The sequence below is a fragment of the Lactuca serriola genome, chromosome 1, assembly GCF_051521515.1.
Source record: "Lactuca serriola cultivar US96UC23 chromosome 1, Lser_US96UC23_V15, whole genome shotgun sequence".
NCBI classification, from domain to species: Eukaryota; Viridiplantae; Streptophyta; class Magnoliopsida; order Asterales; family Asteraceae; genus Lactuca; species Lactuca serriola.
This window is the reverse complement of record NC_136408.1, coordinates 70,037,873-70,061,722: the sequence shown is the minus strand read 5'-3', so window position 1 is coordinate 70,061,722 and position 23,850 is coordinate 70,037,873. Positions and strand designations below refer to the sequence as shown.

General features: G+C 36.4%; 2 protein-coding genes across 2 annotated transcripts; one reads left to right on the top strand and one right to left on the bottom strand.

Moving 5' to 3' along the window:
- Positions 1-1,251: 1,251 nt before the first annotated feature.
- On the top strand, positions 1,252-1,728 carry LOC145056939 (uncharacterized). Its single transcript, XM_079004676.1, has one exon. The coding sequence runs from the start codon at positions 1,252-1,254 to the stop codon at positions 1,726-1,728; it is 477 nt and encodes a 158-aa protein (XP_078860802.1).
- A 10,975-nt stretch (positions 1,729-12,703) lies between these two features.
- On the bottom strand, positions 12,704-15,744 carry LOC145091333 (benzyl alcohol O-benzoyltransferase-like). Its single transcript, XM_079029035.1, has 2 exons — positions 15,246-15,744; positions 12,704-13,805 (listed from the first exon to the last, which is right to left on the bottom strand). Exons 1-2 carry the CDS (start codon positions 15,690-15,692, stop codon positions 12,867-12,869), a joined length of 1,386 nt encoding a protein of 461 aa, XP_078885161.1. The 5' UTR covers positions 15,693-15,744; the 3' UTR covers positions 12,704-12,866.
- Between the last annotated feature and the right edge of the window lie 8,106 nt (positions 15,745-23,850).

Sequence of the window (23,850 nt, the reverse complement as noted above, 5' to 3'; positions counted from 1 at the left end):
ATAGATCTACCATCTAAAGCTCGGACGAATCGTCAGGGCATCAGCTAGGGATTTCTTTCAGTGAACTTCTACATTCGAGGTGAGTCTCCCCACTGTTCTGTGGGTCAAAGGCACCAATGTAGGCCCATTTGGTTTATGTATTGTGGGAAGACCTGGGGGTAACCATTGGTAGTTTGTATGAAAAACTAGGAGGCGGTTCCTAGCAATGTGTATGTAAAACCAGTGTCTTAACTTTGGAAGATAATTGGTTAAGTAGTTGTAGAATGTATGTTAGTTGTATTTGTGATGCCCACATGGAATACCATGAGGTGGCTCCTGGAACGTTTCTGTAAGAACCATGGTTTTGGTCCCCGTCCTGGCAAGTGGCAAGGAAGACCATGAGGCGGCTCGTGACATAATGGCAAAGACTATGGTTGACACATAACACTTCCAATTGAATGTTGGATATGTATGATATGTATGGCTCAAATGTTATGTATGGTATGTGGTATTTGGGGAACTCACTAAGCTTTGTGCTTACAATTTGTGGTCTATGGTTTCAGGTACTTCCGCTTCGAAAGGGAAGGGCTCGGCTTGATCGCAACGCACACACCTGTGTTTTCCGCAACATGTGATTTTGGGAATGAACTCTGATGAATGTTTTATTTTGAAATGCTTTTAAATGTTTGGATAAGTTACATTAGTGTTTTCACTATAATAAAAATGAAATTTTTACCCTTGATTTTTGAGATGTTACAATAATATGTCATCATTCAGCACCAATAATGGCTATATCACCACTCTGCCAATTTGGTTTTCCTAAGAATATCTATTTAAAATAATTATATATTAATTTTAATCATACAATGAAACCTCAAAACTCTAGTTGTGTCATAAGTACACAGTGATGATATAGGTGAAGGTTGGGTTGTATTCAGCTAACCTACATTGAGTTCATGCTCGTCAATTTGCTTTCAAAAGCACTCATTTCCTTAAGTACACTTTGTAGAATAATATCTCGTGTATATATTCTATAGAATTAGGATCAATTAGTATCTCCTATTTTAGGTTGCATATATTTTGTTTCCATATCTCTCATACTCTCCCTTGTATATATTTGTATTGTTCAGTTGAATGAAATAATATACAACTCCTAAATTGCTCTATGTCTTCATGGTATCATAGCAGATCCAATTCACACAAAAACCCTAAATTGTATTTTGAATCATTCACCCTTGTATTCCTTGAAATCTAAACTCAAAATTTTCAAGAATGCGTCCTGACGAAAATCAATCGTCACATGAACCAAATACCCAATTATCCTTACAAATCATCCACCACCGCTACACCCAACATGATAATTCTGCTTTTCCAAAAACCCTTTCATTAGACGAATCCAACTACACCATTTGGGCACCACTCATGAGAATGCATATTGGAGCAAGAGGGAAGATTGGATACCTGACCGGTGCAAAAGCTAAACCCTCAAAGAACTCTCCTGAATATGAAACATGGGCCACAAAAAATGAGAAGGTAAAAAGTTGGTTAATTGGTTCCATGGAAACTTCCCTTATGAATAGGTACATTCATCTCCCAAGTACGAAAGACATTTGGGATGCAGTAGAGAAAACCTTCCATGATGACTCAGATGAAACTCGAATCTTTGAATTGAACAAAAAGTGTTTTGAAGCAAAACAAAATGGTCGACCTGTTCCTACCTACTACAATGAATTGGTAGCCATGTTCTAGGATATCGATCAAAGAGTGACGTCTCAAAACAATAATGTAACAACAGTTGTTCTCGAGACGTCAATGATGTCGAGGTTGCGGGTGCATATGTTTCTGAGTGGACTTGATCCTGAATATGATAAGGTAAGAGGACAAATACTACAAAAGGATCCTAAGTTCTCACTGGAACAAAGTTATGCATACATTAGGAAAGTTCAATTTGAAAAACAAGCCATGGGACGCTCAATTCCTACTGAAGCCTCCGTGTTAGCTGTTCAACGCATGTCTTGTAACGACCCAATTTTCACGCCCAAAAATTTCATTTTTGATTAAGTGATTTGCAAAACATTTGTAACAAAATATCAACCGATCATATCATTTCATAAAAACATGTCTCGTGTCTGAAAACCGAATCGTAAAATCATAATACTGTCAGAGTACAAATCCCAGAATAACCCATGGTGCGGAAAACAATGTGTGTGTATGATGTGCCACTACCGCGCCAACTCCTTCCTCTTCGCTGAAGAGGTACCTGAAACCAGAACTGTAAACTGTAAGCACGAAGCTTAGTGAGTCCCCCCCCCCCATCGTACCACATACCATATAATCACATAACATACATACTGCCGAGCAATTCTGGGGTGCCCGACCTACCCGGTACGACCATTCTGGGGTGCCGACCTACCCGTGTCAAGCCATTCTGGGGTGCTGACCTACCCATGTCAAGCCATTCTAGGGTGCTGACCTACCCGTCATTCCTAACAACCAAACTTGGAGACTATTCCCCTCCTACTACCGCTATCACATATAACATATCATGCCAACATATAAACATATCATCACATACTGTCAGACATATCTGGGGTGTCTGACCTACCCTTCGGTCCTAACAACCGAACTCTACTACTTTCACATATAACATATCATGCCAGCATATAACATATCAGGTAGTAGCAAACCTAGATGATATCACAAAGACAATCATCTAACATACAACTCCTACTGGTGGGCCGACATTGTGGTCGTAGACCCACCGCTACTGGAAGGTAACTCACCTATTAGCAGCTACTGATCTGTGCGGGAATCCTCTGACTGCTGCCACTGCTGCTATGGAAATCCTCCGGCTATAATTCCCACAAAACACTTAGTCATACACTGCTAACTGTTCTTAGGGTAAAATGAGTATTTTACCCCTGACCAAGTCAAAGTCAACTTCCAGTTGACCTGACTCGTCGAGTTGGTTCGCCAACTCGTCGAGTCCTTATCCTTCCATTTGTCCTTATACCCGTATCTACTCGTCGAGTTAGGCGATGACTCGACGAGTTTTCCTTCTAATTGAACGTCGACTGAATCTTCATCCGACTCGCCGAGTTGTATGAACAACTCGTCGAGTTCATCTTCAACTGATACACAGGTCCTGTCCTTGACTCGCCGAGTTGTATGAACAACTTGTCGAGTTCATCTTCGTCCATAAAGAATATTGCCTTGGACTTGCCGAGTCTACTCATGCACTCACTGAGTCCCATGAATTTCCAGACCAATGGCTTAGTCCAGAATGTTGGGTCACTCCCCAGGACTCCCTAAAACCTTTCCACACTCAATTGGGTCCTTTTGACCCTCAACTGATATGGGACAGAAACCTTGGACTCGCCGAATCCAAGAATGGACTCGTCGAGTCGGTCACATCCCCTCACTAAAACTTCGATTTCTGGTGTACAACCCTCGATCAAAAGATAGATATATGCTTCTACAATTGACCTAGCACGTAAAGTTACAACCTTTACATGCTTGCATGGGACTTTGAGCTCAAAAGGTTCTAAAACAAGCTCTTACAATGCATGGGGCCTTCTTTGAGTGCAAAAGCCACTCCTTTCTGTCTTGTAACCCCTTTAAGGACCTAGATCTGAAACATCAACCCCTAACCATGCTTGCAATCATGGTTGGTGACCAAGATAGCTTAGAAAAGCCCTAAAACTTCCATAAAATAGGATCTATCAAAAGAGAAAACAAGGTATAGACTTTATACCTTATGAAGAATGCAAATGATGCTTAAAATCGGATCCCTCTAGCCTCCTCTTGATCCTTCAAGCTTTTCCTTCCTTCCTTGGATCACAAAAGTACCAAAATCACTCCAAATGCCTTAGATTGCTTCAATAACGGCTAGGGTTTGCTATGGGGGTCTTCTGGGAGCAAATGGGACGAAGGAGGCCGAGTTAAAGTGTTTAAATAGGGTGCAAAACCCTCGGTTTAGGGTTTTTGTCCAAACAGGGCCTACTCGCCGAGTCCGGGACCCGACTCATCGAGTCCACAGCTTAAACTCCACGTCTCATCTCGCTTCTACTCGGCGAGTTAGTCCTTCGACTCGCCGAGTCCAAGGCTAAAATGCAAAATATTTTAAAGAATTAATAAAAGAATACGTACCAAGAACCAGGTGCTACATGTCTTCTCCTGTACCTGATGGTCCTCACACTCGTTATCCCACAGGTAAAATAAACTCCTATGCCAATAAAAAATGTAATGTGTGCGGAGAATTAGGTCACAACAAGTAGAGATTCTATTAAGTGATTGATATCCTGATTGGTGGGATTTTACTAAGAAACCACGAAAGAATGTGAGCAGAGCTATTGTGGCTATTACTGAAGATGAACAACCGAACGCAAATGCAAACATAGCACACTCAGGTGCATCTGACCATATGACTAATCATCCAAGACTTATAAAAAACCTTAAAACCTCTTCCCAAAACTGTGTCACAACAGCTGATGGTTAAATATCTAAGGTCAATGGTAAAGGCTCGGTAGTGTTATTTGATTCCTTAACACTAGACTTCGTCCTTATGGTTCCATCCTTCTCATATAACCTCCTATATGTCAGTAAAATTGCCCTCAAACTTGCATGTACAGTGACATTTCATCCAACTTTCTGCATGTTTTAGGACATTCTAACTAGTCAGACTCTTGGTTATGGTGTTAGAAAAGGGAATATGTATTACTTGGACCTAACAGAGACTGGAGAAAAATGCAAAGGTTTAGGTCATGCTAATCAAATCAAAGGAGTGAAGAATGCAAGAGAAATTGTATGGTTATGGCATCGCCGATTAGGACATCTATCTTTTGGTTACCTTGGGAAGTTACAACCTCGTTTATTTACATGTATAAGTGATTCTAAATTTCATTGTAAAATTTGTGAGCTTGCTAAAAGTCACCGTGTTTCATATTTACCAAGTAATAATAAATGTCATATTCCTTTTATGAAAATCCATTCAAATGTGTGGGGTCCTACAAAAATTCCTTCTTTTTCTGGATCCCGATACTTTGTAACATTTATCGATGATTGTACCCACATGACATGGGTAGTTGTATTGAAAAAGAAAAATGAGGTCTTTGGCATGTTTGTTAAATTTCATTGTAACATTTGTGAACTTGCTAAAAGTCACCGTGTTTTATATTTACCAAGTAATAATAAATGTCATATTCCTTTTATGAAAATTCATTCAAATGTGTGGGGTCCTACAAAGATTCCTTCTTTTTCTGGATCCCGATACTTTGTAACATTTGTCGATGACTGTACCCACATGACATGGGTAGTTGTATTGAAAAAGAAAAATGAGGTCTTTGACAGGTTTTTTGAATTTTACAAAATGGTGGCAAATCAGTACCAACAACGTATCAGAGTTTTTCAATTTGATAATGGTGGAGAGTTTATGAATAGTTGCATGTTTGAGTTTTGTCATGACAATGGGATCCACCATCAGACCTCAAACTCTGTTACACCCCAACAAAATGGTCTCGCAGAACGAAAAAATAGACAACTGCTAGAAATTGTCCATGCTTTCTTGTTTAGCATGAATGTCCCCAAATCATACTGGGGTATAGCAGTTAAATCAACAACATACGTTCTTAATTGCACCCCCTCACGAGTAATCGAGTTTCAAAATCCCTACCAGAAACTTCATCAACTGCTGGTTGTTCCTTCTATGCCAAACTTAGAACCTCGAGTATTTGGATGCACGACCATTGTTCACATCCCAAAACAACAACATGAAAAACTTGATCCACATGAGACGAAATGCATTTTTGTGGGTTATTCAGAGTTCCAAAAAGGGTATAGATGTTATGACCCACTCACTAACCATATGCACATATCTCTTGATGTCTCTTTTCGTGAATCTGAACCCTACTACACAGGGGGAGTTTTTGAGTCTTCCCTTCAGGGGGAGAGTAACGGTGAAGGAAATCCAAATTCTCATATGTTGTTTGATGTTTTAAGGAAGTAGATAACTTGGAAGAACAACTCCTCAACACAGCAACAGGATCAACGATACCCCAAGAAATAAATGACCTTAGCGAACAGATAAGTAACATGATAGATCCAGGTGAATCAGTTCATCACGAAACTAAATCCACTAGTCAATTCAACCATGAAATTCAAAATATTTCTTCCCCTACACCAGAACCAAAATCAACCCTCTACGGTTTCCTTTAACCCATCTAACAAAGAACCATGAATCTCGAATCTCTAAAAGAATCACAAAAGGAGTTCCCAAAAAACAGTATGAACCAAACTTCAAATCTAAAGCAAAATACACCATAGCTAACTTTATGTCCAACCACATGATCTTTGAGTCACATGCAGTTATCATTAATCAATTATCTATTGTATCTATTCCTAATAACGTGCAAGATGCATTAAAAGATCCAAAATGGAATAAGGCGATAAATGAAGAATTAGAGGCTCTTCAAAAGAACGTGGCTTAGGAGATTGTAGAGAAGTTGGCTAAAACGAAAACGGTGGGTTGCCGGTGGATATTCACCATAAAACTTAATGTAGACGGAAAGATTGACAGATACAAAGCAAGGCTCGTTGCTAATGGATACACACAACGCCATGGAATCAATTATAAAGAGACATTTGCACCAGTAGCTAAAATCATCACCATCCGAATTCTCATCTCTCTAGCAGCAAATAAAGATTGGTCGCTACATCAACTTGATGTGAAAAACACATTATTGAATGGAAACTTAGAAGAAGTATACATGGATATCCCTCCGGGTGTAAAAACCAACCCATGTAATGTTGATAAGGTGTGTAAGTTGAGGAAGTCATTATATAGGTCGAAGCAATCTGCAAGAGCTTGGTTTGGAATATTCTCGAAATCAATGAAAGCTTTTGGGTACAAACAGAGCAAATGCAACCATATTTTTTTCATCAAACAGAAGAATAGTAAGATCGCAACTCTGATTGTATATGTTGATGACATGATCATCACTGGAGAAGATCCAAAGGAAATAAATGAGCTGAAAAAGTATTTATCGAAAGAATTTGAAATCAAAGACCTTGGACAACTAAAATACTTATTAGGTATTGAAGTTGCAAGGTCAAAGAAGGGAATCTCTCTCACACAAGGGAAGTATGTTCTTGATTTACTCACTGAATCAGGGATGTTAGATTGCAAACCTAAAAAGACTCCTATTGAAATGAATCACGGGTTAGCCATTTTCCCTGATCAAGTCCCTACAAATAAAGAAAGGTATCAATGGTTGGTTGGAAGGTTGATCTACATATCTCATATGAGGCTTGATATTGCGTACGCGGTGAGTGTGGTTAGTCAATTTATGCACCGCCCCAGCGAAGAACACATGAAAGCGTTACATTGTATATTAAAGTACTTGAAGATGAGTCCAGGAAAAGGTCTTTTGCTTACTAAAAATAATAATGCTTCACATGAACTAGATGCTGTTGGATATACATATGCAAGTTGGCCTGGTGACAAGACAGATAGTCGGTCCACTTCCGGGTATTTCACATTTGTTGGAGGCAACCTTGTAACATGGCATAGCAAAAAGCAAAAAGTAGTGGCAAGGTCAAGCGTAGAAGCTAAATTCCGAGGCATCGCTCATGGAGTATGTGAAATGTTGTGGATCCAAAATATAATTAAGGAATTGTGTTTCAAGCTTAATCGCCCAATGGACCTTTTTTGTGATAACATCGCTGCCATTCAGATTGCTCATAATCTTGTCTAACACGATCGAACTAAGCATGTTGAAGTAGGCCGTCCTTTCATTAAAGAAAACTTGGATAATAAAGTTATATGTTTTCCGTTTGTTAGATTAGAAGAACAACTAGCAGACTTCCTCGGTAAGGGAGTATCTCAAAAACTGTTTGATACATCAGTTGACAAGTTGGGCATGATAGATATATATGCACCAACTTGAGGGGGAGTGTAGAATAATATCTCGTGTATATATTCTATAAAATTAGGATCAATTAGTATCTCCTATTTTAGGTTGTATATATTTTGTTTCCATATCTCTGATATTCTCCCGTGTATATATTTGTATTGCTCAATTGAATCCTTCCTAATAAATAAAGAACTTTTTTTGTCACATGACATGCTCTCCTTCAATTTGACAAATGTCAATTTGTGGTTATTTTGATTTAATTTTTTCCCACACGTCATTTTATGGGTTTTCCTAGTTTATTAAATTCCATATAATATTTTAATGTAATAATAGCAATAAATATAATAATAAATGGATATCATTTTCATTAATAAGCTTACCTTCTAATTTTAAAAATTTTAATTTGAAGTTTATTAGTTTCTTTTGTTTATTTGTTTAAATTTAAAAGATAAAAAACATTTCAATTTTAATAATTCATTATTTTTCTTATTTTCTTGTAAATTCAAAGTTCTCAAATGTTTAGACCTTTGTATTTAACTTTTTTTTTTAACTAGTGAAATAATATACAATTCCAAAATTGCTCTGTGTCTTCACACTCCTAAGATATGGATACACTAATAGTGTATAGGATGAACGAGAATTTTCGAAAAACTCAGTACCCATGAATAGTAAGAACACTAATTTTCAAATCAATGAAACAAAATATTGTTACAATTTAACTAAGTTATATATAAAAATGTATCTTCAAATTAAAAATCTGTGAATTCACCAATATTATGTTGACGTTTTAAAAATTACATGTATTTCTAGGAAACCGAGAGATGGAAGATTGCACTCTGGGAAGCAGTGGTCGATCGATGGTGCTCCTGGAAGTCTAGCGTTTATAGTTATGCCTAACTATCAAGGCACCTTTTGTATTAAAAATTCTAGTATTTCAGAAACACATTCTGATGTAATATTTTTATCTATAATGGAAGTGATATTTATGTTATATATGTTTTTGTATTGTTCAATAATCTATGATCCAACATCCTAACGTCAGACAGTTTGGTGTTTCCGCCGCCGGCCGGAGGTGTGACACTTACCTACATAGCATAATGTGTTTTTTTTATTTACCCCATTTCGAGCTAATTACAATAAATAACAGTGTACTTTGAGATAAATCAGATAAGAAAAAAAAAACGAAAGATTTTTTATTTTTAAAAGAGATAATAGATATGTTGAGATTCTGAAACCTGCTCAATAGAAATATAATTTACTACCACCATTTTTAAGAACTTGATTTTTTTTTTTTAAAACTTTGATAACTTGATGGCATTCAAACAAAAACGTTTTGGGAAAATAGTTTTTTGATAGTTTGAATGGGCTTGATGAGCATCTATTGTTCCGTAACTTTTTCAGATTTTCAGCAACCGTCTACCCTTCACCTAGGTTTATTTTTTTATTTTTTATTTTTTTTATTGTTTATTATTTATTATTTTTATATTTGTTTTCTATGAACATTAGACACTTTTGTGTTTAATAAGTCTTTGGGGGTGTTTTACTTAGCTTTTTAGAGGTCAAAAGATCTTTTTGGAAAAGTTAAAAAAAGTCAGGTTTTTCTGACTTTTCCAAAAAGTTGATTTTCCTTCTTTGCAAAATCCAAAAGTAGTTTTTAAAAGTTTTTTGTCAAACATCTTTTGCCTATGATCTTTTTTTAAAAGGACTTTTGGCCATTCAAAAGCTAAACCAAACACCCCCTTTATTTATTATTCATTGTATTTTAAATTTCCTTTTTCGTGTTAAATGCAGAACAAAGCCAGCATATTTTCCTTTCGATTTGGACCTAGTTATAATGGTTAAGCATTTGTCTACTCCACCTGCAAGAAAAAAGACATGGTAAACAAATATGCATTGGTTATATTGCAAGTGAGAGTAAAGTTTAATGCTATTGATTAAAAAAATCATTTTTAGTATTGTGCATGGTTATTAGTGCATATACCTAAAAAGAACAGTGGCATTGCTAATCTTCATGCACTTAATATTATGATTGATAATGCATCAAGTAAACAAAAGGAACAAACATATTTGGTGGTGCTTTTGATTGTGCATTTATTTACTACAATGGAGACAACAAAGGTTTTGAAGAGCTAATGTAAATCATGTACATTGGGTCGGAGTTTCAACAAATTTATTGTCCTGCAAATTGCAATGACACTCAGATTCCACTATTACTATCTCTGTATCTGTTGTGACGAGTTATATGGTTTGGTTGTTGCCTTGGTGTTAGCTTTGGTTTGGTCTTTCCTATCGTACTAATTCCTATTTACATTTGAATATGGGCTATTAAATACATGTCTCAATATTAGTGTTAATAAATATATACCTTTTTCTTATGTCGTATCAAATATGTTAAGATGTAATTGTTTTAACATATTAGCAATAAAAATAAAATTATTAATAAAAGTAAATAAATTTATAATAAGTACCATGGTAAATTAATACAACTAAAATAAATTGTGTAAATTAATATAAAACAAATAAGTGGAAATCATATTTATATATGTATTTTGTAGTATGTTTCTTTGGAATATTGCATGTTCCTTAAAGGAAACAATTCGCTTGAAAAAACAATCCTCTCTGCTCTAATCACTAAATTGTAAATCAAAATCCTAAACTCAAAAATAAATTACTCACCAAAAGCAAATTAATCGCAGAAAAATAACTATTCACTGTCCTGTCCGTCGAACGTTTGCCAGAAAATAACTATTCATCAACAATACGAGTTCGCCAAAAAAAACTCAATTGTGATGTGTTATACAAAGAAATCAATGATCAGACATCGGAAATAGAAATCAGTGATCTTCTAAAATTCGATCAACAAGGTTCGTCTTCTTCATCACACTGTTCTTCATTCAAATTTTTTTTTGTTTTACATTTCTATTAGTTTTGCCTTCTACTAATTGTGGTTCTGCATTGGTTAATTTTTCTTCTCCTATTCTTAGTATGCAACATGGGTAAGATAGTCAATTTTTTGATAAAATTGTGGGATCACTTCAATTAATTCCACCAGGTTTTTATGATTCAAATCAGCACCAGCAACAAGCTAAAGAAACAAAACCATACAATCAGAGACCAAAAGCCAAGAAGAGAAAACCCACGAGGGTAAAATAGTCCAAAACACAAAAAATCGTCCCTCTAGTAACCTTGAAAGCAGAAAGCACCAAAACAACTAAAAACGGATGTAATGAGGTTGAAATCTTCAGTTAACGGGAACCAGAACAACTCCCCACCAAAATAACAAAGCCGGGGGTAAAATGGTCAAAGTGTAGGCGTAGCAAAAAACTCCCACCAACAATTATGAAGATAAACAGCAACCATCAGCAATAATAAGACCAGAAACGAGCTCATCCAAATACGACAATGGTTCCATAAACACAAGAGAGGACGATCATGAAATTGCCCACATAGGGGCAAGAACGTCAAAGGGGCAAAATCAACTAAGCAAAGCAACCTTCTAACTACCAGAAAGCATATAAAGATCACCACAAAGTCTTTTGCTCATAAGCATCCATTAAAACTGCTCAATTTAACTATCGACAGTGGGCATTTTTTCAAACAGGCTAACAGAGTATAAGGATAAAGCAATGATGAAAATATGCAAATTAATGTTCTATGACTTCTATTAGATACAACACTTCTTACAGATACAACCAAACAAAAGGCGCATATGTATTGAAAAGAAAACAAACACACCAAAGTCAAGATCCCTAATCCTAATTAAATGCTTTAATCTTATTAGAAAGGATATTTTAGTAAAATCATATAGAATTTTGAATTTTGATATAAATACATTAATATTAAATTAGTTTAATTTTAATTAAAATATGAGTTTAGATACAGATGTGAATTTTATAGTTTTAGAATGATATAACATGTAATCTAAAGTTTATAAGGATATAGAAGAAATATTTTAAGTTTATATGGATATAAATGAAATTTTTCCTGAAAATTAATACTACGTATTAAAGCAAATGTTTGATCAAAAGTTGTATTTTCTAGAAAGAATGACAACTTTTCACGAGAAGATTATCTTGAATTTTGTCGGATCAAACAAAGATTAATCGTAAATATATAGTAACAAACAAAAAAAAAATACAATCTAAATACATGAATATAAAATATGATTTTTATAATAGAATGATGGTATGTTCGGGTCTCGCGAACTAACGTAATAGACCTGCGTGTCCCGATGCTTCCTTGATTGACTTTGAGTTCTAGTATGGCGGCCAACATAAACACTTGGCATGTTGGCCAAGGTTTTAGGGGTTCATGTGTATGAAAAATAGTTGATGAAGATGACCTCTACGTTGTACTTATTTACTATGTTTTGTCGTTATGACATTAGCTGATGAATTCTAAAGTTTTTTTTATTTTATTTATTTTTTTATCCTACTTATAGCGGTTGTCGCTATTGGAATTTAGTTGAACCAAACACAATTCTCCATTTCATCGGGCAATTAACCAACATTTTTTTGCTAAGTGATTGCTTTATAGGTTTTCAATAGCATTTGATTTGGTGGCTTTTGGTTTATCATATATTGTCTTGTTTTTTTATATAATTAGTCTAACTTCCATGTCCTAGATTACATATAATTAGGTTTATTACTTCTTAGTAACTTGAAAGTTCAAACTTGTGGTCATACTTGAATTGGTCAAGTTTGTGTTACACGTTTTCTCCTTCTTTTGTCGCATTTCATTGGTTTGTAACGTAAAGTTATATAACTAAAAATAATATTCAACGAAATAACGATCATATTTTGGAGGATATAGACTTTTTAACTAAAGATAACATTTCGATTGATTATTTAGAAACAAAACCATACAACACATGAAAATATAGAGAACCATACAACCACTTAATTATACATATACACTTTCTAGAACATGTTTCAACCAAAATTTCTCTTAAAGACATGTTGCGTAGTCAAGTTGAATTTATAAACGGGAAAAAGCAAATATCTTGTGTTCTTCGTGTCCTTGACCGTTGGTGTCTTGCGCCAACATGTTATCTAACTCGTGAACAAATATCTTCATTGCCGCACTTGGTAAAACCACAGGCACCACAATTCCAGATTCCCCCTTATGGTTTGTAAACGGTATATAAAAACTGGCAACACCAGGTATGGCACCCACTCCACCTTTAGCAGGCCCACCATAAGCCGCCTTCCCCCACCCAAAGTCAACCACATCGAATCCAGCGCGTGTCACATCGGATACAAGGTACGCTCGAACAACAGTAAAGTGGGGTCGGTTTTTTATAACCATTAAATCAGCGATTGATCTCATGTACTCTTCATTGACATCAGACTTAGCCTTCATCACAAGCTCTAACGCGTGCCCTAACGGTTTTTTTGATAGATCTCCCGCACTGGAAATGGCGACCGGAAACGCGAATCCGTTTCCGTAGTATCCGATTGGAAGTGGCGGGTTGAATTTGGCACGTGCGTTGACTATGCAAATAATTCGCATTTCCTCTTGAGGATCAGGGTTTAGGGCGATGGTACGACAACGCCAGAGGCAAGCGGTTAGGACTTCAAAGGTGGAACATTTTTTTAGGTGTGATGGGACAAATCTACGTAGAGCTGCCACCTCAGCAGGTCCGAAAAAGAATGACTTATGTGCCATGTCATCTAGTGGGATGATTGTACCCTTGGTGTCTTCCACTTCTTCATACTCTTGATGAGTGCATGTCACTCGTGGCGGGTCTCTTGCGAAAAGTAAGTCCCTTTGCCACACAGGTGATATGGAGGGTGCTGGTGCACCCTGTGCCATTTCACCTAGTGCCGTCATAAATTGTACGAGTCCGGGTGCATCGCTCATTGTGTGGTTTAGTCGTAGAGCGAAGATAAAACCCCCACATAATAATCGTGTCACCTATATAAAAAGAAGAAAAAAATTAGGTGGACGCGAATGATTACTATACAATATAAGATTATAAGTATGGGCATATTTGATGCCAATTTTATCCCCACATAAAAGTACTGCTTTTGTCCTATTTTGGTCCATTATAGTGATGGGGTGGCCCAGTTTGTAACCTTACAACCTAACACCCTCTAATAATATAAACTATTAAAGTTCAAATAATTGCAGAAAAATAGTATAGTTTTTTTTTTTATAGAACCTAACAATTTTGTATCAATGCTTTGACCAATAAAAGGTTTGTTAAGAGTATCTATAGTCATAGGTTTGTTTATATGTACATAACTATCTCATGTTAAATTTTCTCTGATCCATATATTCTATAAACTAATGTGTCAAATATTTTTTCAATTGTAAAGTTGTTTGAAGTTTACAAATAAGTCTTAATTTTTTTTCTTACTAATTGTTACATACATAGGTTTATGAAAAAGGTTAATTAATGATAAGAAATTTAATTATGAAAGGTAACTTCGATTTAATAAAATGCTTTTAAGTAAGTTGAATATTAAATAAGTTAAATACAAAATATACAATATTTAAATAGGTATTAAAATTTTAAACACCTATTAATGGATATAAAAAGAAAAGAAAACGTTCTGCTAAATGAAACCCTTTTAAAACATGGGCATGTGGGAAATTTCGTGGTTCTAATCGTGTAATTACATCTATCATCAATTGGCATCAGTCAAGATCACTCGATGGAAACTTTAGATTTGAGTGGATGGATGATTAAAATATGAAATCCATCACAATTGTTTTGTATTTAAGCACACAAATATATTCTTGCTACATTTTGTTATTAATTAAGTAGTTAATTTCATCTAGTTAGTACATAATTTTTCTTTCTCGTTATTTTTAGAAAAGAAACTTTAAGTTTCAATGTTTTGTAAATTCAGTAATCTGTTTTTATTTGGTTGGAAAGTTTGAATACCTTCCTATTTAAAATGATGTAACATTTTTTTAAGTTAGCGGATAAAAGTAAGGTTTTAAGAAAACGTATCAATCTAGATTTACATATTTAAAGGATAATACCAAGGACCATAACCAAATTGTTATGGTATATTAGTTTTAAAACATTAGTGTTGTTAATCAAGTATTTATTTATTAAAAGAAAATTATTAAACATTAAATCAAAAGTTATATGTTATGAAACGGACGATACCTTTTCATTAGAAGGTGATAGTAACCTTACTGAATCAAACAAATATAATTCTCATAAAATATTGTGGCCAACATATAATCTCCAATCAATATAGAAAAAAATCGATCGAAAATGTATGGATGAATATTTGTTTATCTCGTTATGATTAAAATTTGTATTAAGAAATCAGAAGCCTGTAAATATGTTAAAAAATAATTTGCAACTGAAATTTAAAATTTGTCATAAATTATCACCTGAATCAAGAGTAATGATGTATCGAGAACTCCACCATATCCAGGAACATCATAAAGGAGCTCTTCCAAGCAAGGAAACGGCGGCTGAAGTGCATCTCCGAATTGCTTCAGCGTAACATCCGCATCCGCCTCGATAAACAACACACCCTCGCCGGTGCAATCCACCATCAACTTCCTCGCCGGACCCTCCTTGAGCCGGCCAGCAAACGGATAGTAGAAAACCAGAACTTTGGCCAGAGCCTCCCTGATCACACTCGCCGGGTTCTTATTTCTCATTTTTGGATCCGAACGATAAAACTGGATCACCGGGATCTGGAACCGAAGCCCTTCTTGATCATCAATGTCGGAGAGAGGCTTCAGTTCTCGAGGCGTAGGTTTTGCCGGTCGGATTAGCTCCGGTGCACGTCTCCGGACGGTGAAGGTCAATGGAGTGTGACGTTGTGCCATTGTTGTGTGTGTGTTTTTGTGTGTTGGACTGTTGGTGCTTGAATCTTGTACGGTGGGGTACTTATAGCATTATTTGAGGTGTGTGAAAGGAGGGAGTATCTCCACTACCAAGTGGCAAGTAGTGAAATTTCTGTATAATTTCAATAGATTTTTATAAAAACATAAATAAATATTTTATAATTAGGTGTCAGTTTTGATAATACGCTTTAGTTTATGTTTTGTATGTAACAGGACATATATATCATTTACTGTACAAACATTAGAATTTTATATGGTAGATAAAAACCATACCTATTATATATTTATACAGGTTTGTAAAATGCAAAGTCCGTACCAAAGCTTTAAGCTTAATTGTCTATAACATCCGGTTTCGAGGACTAAAATATTTAGAAATATTTAAAAAAATTTATTTAAAATAAATAAGTGAATTAAAGATGATTAAAAAATATCAGAATTCACGGAAATGTATTAAGTAAAAGCAAGACGGAGGATTTTAAATTTCAATCCATTATCTATTAGAAAGATCTATTGTGGGAAAACTATGATTTTAGTATTAAAGGGGGCAATGGTGACAATATTGGGAAACTTGTTGAAGTTTAGTCTAAGGGAAAATGTCACTGTAGCACATCAAAGTTTCGTTAATTATCCGATTTGGTCACTAAAGTTATTTTTTTGCACAATAAACCATTAAACTCGTTTTTTACATGTTAAATAGGGGAATTATCCAGATTTTACCCGGTTTCACCGGTTACACTAAGCCTATGTGGCTTTATTGTTCTTTTTTAATATGTGGCTTTTTTCCCCTCTTTAAAACCCTAAATTTAAAAAAAAAAAAAAAAAAAAACACTACCCTTTACCCAAGAAGAACAGTACGTCTTCTTCCCAGTTCCCCCACCACAAAAATCAACCGGTGTTTGTGGTTGCTTCTGCATCCCGATTGTGCTTCTTCTGTGTTCGTAGCCTTTACCCCAAGCAAAACAGAGATCGACATTGCTCTTTTATCTCCTTCTATCAATCGATCAAAGGTCTCAGTCAATGAACAACACCCCCTTTTCTTCGTTCCCAATCGACGATGTCAGGTACTCTCCTTCATTACATCTTCTTGCACAATTTTCTGCGTATGTGCGAGAATCCTCAGCAACAACGAATCAAATTCCATTTTTCTTCTTCTCGGTATCGAAATTTAGAGGTTGATAATGGCCATGGTGACTGGTATAGAGAAAATAAGGAAGGTCTGTTGGTGAATGGTAGGTTGTAATGGAGAGACAAGGATGGTGGCTTTATATACAGGTAAGTGGCAGGGGATTATTTGGTTTGTTTCTCTGGAATCATTTGGTTTTAGACCAATTTTTTTTATACATACAAACACTAAGAACACTTGGTGTTCATCGTGTTCATCAGTGAAAGAAAAGGTGAAGATGAAGGACATGAAGAACTTCTGTCACCGATGATCTACCGATTTAGGGCTTGGATTAGAGGGATGATGGCAACAGTGTGAGTTTGACGATGGTGATGTTAGAAGGTTGATAAAAATGGTGGTGGGAGATTGATGAAATCGGAATTTAGGGCATGTATTTGTGTATTTGTTCAAGAACACAGATTGAAGAAATCAGAATTTAGGGCCTGTATTTGAATGATTGGTTTCCGATTTGGGATTTGGTCATTCTGACTGCTGGCCTAAATATCATCTGGCGAAGCTACAATGGTCTCCTCAAACCAACCCCAATCACAACACGATCTCCCTGTAACTTCCACCTCCTCCACCACCAACCCTTTCCGACGACTTAACCTCCTCTACCATTAACTCTTGAATTCCAGTTCTTCGGCTTGGATCTCCTTGGCGAGACGGTATTGGAGGAGCACGATCTTGCTTGAGGTTGTAGAGGTCGATGGCGGAGTAGCATATCTAGTTAACCACCAAATCGATATTCGTTCTTAGTTTTCTTGCTGTAATTGATCTGTGTAATTGAATTAATTGAGGAACCACCAAAATTGATTTCAGTTTCATGAACGTGGTCTTGGTTATGTGGGTAAAAAAAATAACACTCGTGGTGGTGGTTCTTTAAATTTTAAAAAGTTAAAAGTATATTGTTATTTATCTAAGTGGATTATATGACGTGGCTCACAAAGAATAAAGATAAACTGTCACACCCCCAAACCTGAACGGCGGAAACGTTCGGGGGCGGATGACTTCATGTGGTAACGTAACAAATGAATACGTAGTAAAGAAAGCAATACAACCATCATATATATAATTGAAAGTTTACATTTGTCAAAAGTTACATGTTCAAAACTCAATTACAATATGATATCAAAATACGAGATTAAACTGGCGCCGCAGCATCCCTTCATCAAAAGCGAAATGAATACCTGAAATTTACTGATTTCCTGGGACATACAAGAAATTTTGAAAGAGTAGATCAGCATTTAAGCTGGTGAATTTCATAAGTATTTAAGTGACAATGTTTGAATGAAATGAAATGTTTTATCTTTGTTTGTTTGTGTTTAGAAAATCCTATATTTTCTACTAGTATAAAAGTAGCCTTCACTCAAGACCAATGTTTGTTTCCAAAATGTATGTATATGTAAAATAACCAATGAGTTTGAAAACATTGTAAATCAATGCATTTTTACTACCCCTTGTGAGTTTTATAACCATACTATTGACTCTGAATGCCTATACACAACGTTCTTCAGGCGTTGGAATGTTATGACGTTTATCACCCCAAACGGTGGACTGCAGCTAACAGTCAGGGCGCGGGTTGTCAAGCCCGTATAGATCTATACACAAACACCATGCTCCCCCTCCAAGGGATTCTGGTATATAATACAGGACTTGAAATGTGTACTCGAACGTACATGAAGTTAGTGTCTCACAAATCCGTGGTATAAAAGTAGATCTACTTGTTAAAATGTTACGTTTGTTCTTGTATACGAAAGTAAACTTCTTGAAATGTATGTTTCTAGTATATAAGAGTTAGAAATCTGTTCGTAAAACTATACCTATTATAGTTTTCAAAAAGTGTGTCTTGTTTGTTTAGAAATACCTAGAAAAAGAATCACTTGTTTATGAAAGCATAGATTTTTGGTGTAGAGTCTAAGATAGACAAGAATAATCTACGAACAGTTTAGTTCATACATACATTACAACAACTTTATATTTTAAAAGATAGAATGCTATTGTAACATATGTTATACATATATAAAAGTTCCTTAAAGGTTTATAAATCGCATGTGATTTGAATATATAACAGCATATAAAAGAGTTTCTTTATGTAACACACGATAATACTCGTGTGTTTTACTTGTAATCCCCCCTTGAAAGCATATAAAAGCATTTAGAATATTTAAAAAGGTTGATTTAGGGGTATGAAACTCACTTGAAAGTTTTGGAGATAGCGAGATGGAAAACCGGGCAGAGTTTCATCTCGGGAAACGGATTTTCCTCGGGATTCTCGGGAATCTCGGGAGTAAAATCGACCTTCGGGACTTGAGCCAAAAAGACCAGAGCTTCGGGTTTGAACGGACACGGAAAACGAGGCAAAGTTGAGAGAGAGAGGAGAGAAATGAGCCTTTTCTTTGGAAGCCCTCGCATCCTATTTATAGTAAGGCTGGTCTGCCTCGGTACGCGGGACGTACGCTCTTACGCAGCGCGTACGCGTACGTCATGCATGACCGAAGCCTCGACTGCCTCGGCTTCGGATGGGACGGGTTGCTGGGTACGCGGGTCGGATGGGACGGCGGGTCGGATGGGACGGCGGGTCGGACGGGTCGGAGCTTCGGACGGGTCGGATTCTTCGGATAGTGCGACGTGGACGATCAGAGGCCAATCCTCTCGGTTACGCAGGGCGTACAGGAGTACGCAGCGCGTACCTCGGATGAGGACGCTGCCTCCCCTTCGGATAATATCCGAATTTTGATTAAAATAAATAATTAATTTATTTAATAAACTTCATAAATTCATATCTTCTTCATACGAACTCCGTTTTCGATGGTCTTTATATCCACGCGTAGGTGAGACTACGCTCTACAACTTTCGTTTAGACTCCGTCGGCAAATTCCAAAATTTTTTTATTTATTATTTATTAAAAACTCATCGTGTTTAAGGAATTTCTTTGAAAATTCATAACTTCTTTATCTGATGTCGGTTTTTGCCAGACTTTTTACCGCTGGAATACCATTGTCGAGACCTTCGATTCTCGTTTAGGTCATTCCGGCCAAAAGTCGCTCGATTTCCGATTCGAGTTTTTAGTTGTCTGTTGCTAAGCCGAACTGGGAAAAATCATAACTTCGCTATATGAAGTCGGATTTGGGCGTTCTTTTCACGTACGATCATGGTTCAAATACATTTAATCATAGAAGGAAATTAAATAGAACTTATTTGTACATTTTATTATGAAAGTAAATTTTATTACTCAGAAGTGGTTACAATACTTGACCCATTTTGGTCGTTACAAAGAGTTGATATATCGGGTTGTCACATAAACTAACTATAAGTGTCACATCAGCCTTGTAACCTGGTAACCTGCTAAATTTGAGCAAAATGGTTTAATTGATAGGTAAAACATGACTTTAATGGCCTCAAGTGCAAAAAAATAACTTTAATGACCAAATCGGATAATTGACGAAAGTTTGATGTGCTACAGTGACATTATCCCTAGATCTAATTAAATAGTTTATAAAGGACTAAATACCCTTATAAGCTAGAGGGGGAGCTTGTAAATTTCAAATATGGATAGAAACTCTTGTGTTAAGAAATAGGACATTTGGGGCAAAATCGTCAACCTGATGAAACTTGTGTTGAATTTGACACAACTAACTTTGAACTAGAAATGTTATGGTCATGTTGAAGAGGGACTAGAAATGTAAACTTTAAGTGTGAGTTGCTAGCAAATGACATGGCATTTATTTTGCAAAGTGTAGAAACCTTGTGGTCAAAATGGAAAAGTGAGAACTTGAAATAAGATGCAAACTGTAACACCTGATCTTTTAAATTATGGTTTATAAAACATTTTCTGTCAGTTAGTATCATTTATAAAAATATGGTCTTAACATAGCTCTCTTCTATCTGTCTCAAAATAAAGTTGCAAGGTTGCTTACGACATGGAAACAATGCTGAGGTTATATCCATTGGCTCTTTTCTATCTGTCTCAACATAGCTCTCAATGTTATATCTCAAAACCGGGAATACATGGAATTTTAAAAAATACGTAAGACAATCATTGTCTCATGAGCTACATGGGTTTAGACACAAAATCATTATAAAAAGCATTTGATAAAGCTATAATTTGACATGCATTTATAAACACAATGCAAAGCATGTTATGCATGTCCTCACTCCATGCCATTCTTTTCGGGCCTTCTCGAGTCTCAACTATCTATTGAATATGATGTACATAAGGACCACCCCAAATTGGGCTAGTCACATAATGTGACTCAGAATGCTCACTATTGTTGGAATATACCGAACAAGGCCTCGTAAATACACCCTGAATGGGCTAGTCACATAAGTGACTTAGAACATTGACCTTTACCCGTGAATAATGAAACACCCCAAAAATACGGTCCAAAAATTTCATTTTGATTATTTATAAAAATCCATAAATACCATTTTTCATCTCATAAAAACATATGTAATGTATCTGAAATCATCATAAGGAAATACTATACAAAATCATGTGCTAAATATCAGAGTCTAAACATCCCATGATGAATCAAATGGTGTGTGCACTGCAATCATCCCGAGCTCTTCCCTTTGCTATCGGAAGTACCTGAAACCAAAATTGAAAACTATAAGCACAAAGCTTAGTGAGTCTCCCCGAACTACCAAATATGATACACATAATCACATAATGCCATACATTGGGCCTTGCCCAAACTACATCAAGCCCTACCCCGCATCGAACGAAATCCGGTATCAGACCCCACCCAGCATCGAACCGAAGTCCGGTAACCATATCACATACGAACAAGCATATAACATAAACATATAAGCTAAATCCTTCCTCGGGATTGCCCCGACATCAGACCGAAGTTCGGAACACATAAAACATAGCATATAACTAAACATTCCTCGGGCTTGCCCCAACATCAGACCAAAGTCTGGAACATATAAACAAACACATGCAAGAATCACGAAGACATCAAGTATATAAATCCTTCCTCGGGCTTACCCCGACATCGGAATGAAGTCCGAAAATATATAATCTACATCGGGCTAGCCCCGACATCGGACCTAAGTCCGGAATACACTAAGATACATAAACGGACCGGCGTTGGTGCCTTAGACTCGTTCCTACTTGAGGAAAACTCTCCTCTCAAGCTGACTGCTGAAATCTCGTGTGAGGAATCTTTGATGGATGCTCCAATCGACTCCCCAGCTATCATCATCACAATAAGCACTTAGTCAAAAACTGATAATTCTTCAAAGGGTAAAATGACCATTCGTGGTCAAAGTCAACGTTCCGGTCAAAGTCATCATTCTGGGTTGACCAACTCGCCGAGTTCTTTAACTCAACAGACCTCAAATCGTGACCCAACTCGCCGAGTCGTCCCCCTCGACTCATCGAGTTCTATCGGGCTGCTCGTGGTCATGACTTAGCGAATCAACTCGTCGAGTCCCTTCACAAACTCGTCGAGTTTTATATTAAGCTGAAACAGGACAACACGACCCAGCTCGTCAAGTTCCCTTATGGAATCGACGAGTTCCTCTGCTTCTTTGGCCATCTTAGTAGATTAAGCCTCTACTCTCAGATCCAAAGTCCAAACTTCGTCTATACAATGGAAATGCTCCTTTTAGGGGTAAAATTTCCAACTTTACCCGCTAATAACCCATCTTAATGGATTTAGCTAAAACCCTAGTTCCTTGCGACATAGATCTTTGTCCAAAAGCCTTATTACTTCCACTCAAAGCATGAAAACAAAGATCTAAGTCCTAGATACCAAATGAACACGTAAAGTCTCATACTTTGCTTCCATGCATGACCTTTTGGGCTAAAAAGGGCCAAAATGGCACTCTATGGCTTGCATGGGGACTCCTATGTCATAAAGTTTGCACCTTTATGCCATAATAGCCCTTCAAGATCCTAGATTTGGAAGAATACCCACTTGGGTCGTCCATTGTTTACATCTTAGCATACTTGGATCAAAACCCTCGTAAAGATGAAAAGAAGAGATCAAAGAAACCATTGAGCAAGGTTGGGACTTGCTTACCCGAAAATGTAGCAAATGATGTGTAGTTTATGGATCTACTCTTTCCCTCTTGATCCTTCTAGCTTTCTCTTCTTCCACAAGCTTCAAAAATATACCAAGATCACTCAAAGTGGCTCACAATCTCAAGCAAAGCACTAGGGTTTTGTGGATTAGGGTTTGGGAATTGGAGGTTGTAAATGAACTTGAGGGGTGGGAATTAAGATGCTTAAATAGGGTGCAAAACCCCGAAATTAGAGTTTCATCCTGTCAGCCATACTCGTCGAGTCAAGGCCCTCAACTCGTCTAGTAAGTGACTTAAGATTCCTCGTCAAATCGGATTTGTACTCGACGAGTTTGGGGATTCCAACTCGTCGAGTAGCTCTACAAAAGTGAATAATTTATAATTAAATGCATACCAAGAATTAGGCGTTACAAATAAATATTCCAGGCAAGGCCGCATAATTGATCCCCATATGACACCTAGGTCTAGCTGTCACTTTCTCAGAACTATGCAATTCACTCATATGGTGCATAATCACCACTGGTCTTTTACTCACTCAATCACACACAAATGATTGATGATATGGTCATTCGCTTTCAATAATAATATTATATAGTAAAACATTCAAACATATAATAATTTAAAATACAATTCTTTAATCTTTTTCAATAGTCCATATAACAAATCGTACCCAGCTAAACATTGCTCATAAAAGAGCTCCTTTGTTCAAAAACATTTGTCTTTCAAAATCTTTAACCGAATCTTTCAAAAAATATATTGTTTACTTGCTAGCTTGGATTTATTACTTTTCAAGCAAGAAACATTTCCAAATATTTCATAGAAAAATTGTACTAATAGGCCATGTACCTCATAGGAAAAATCCATATGTACTCACCGTCCAGTTAGTGAAGACTAACATCCGATCTAGCTTCTAGTCTCTCCTTTTCTCTCAGCTCAAACACTGGT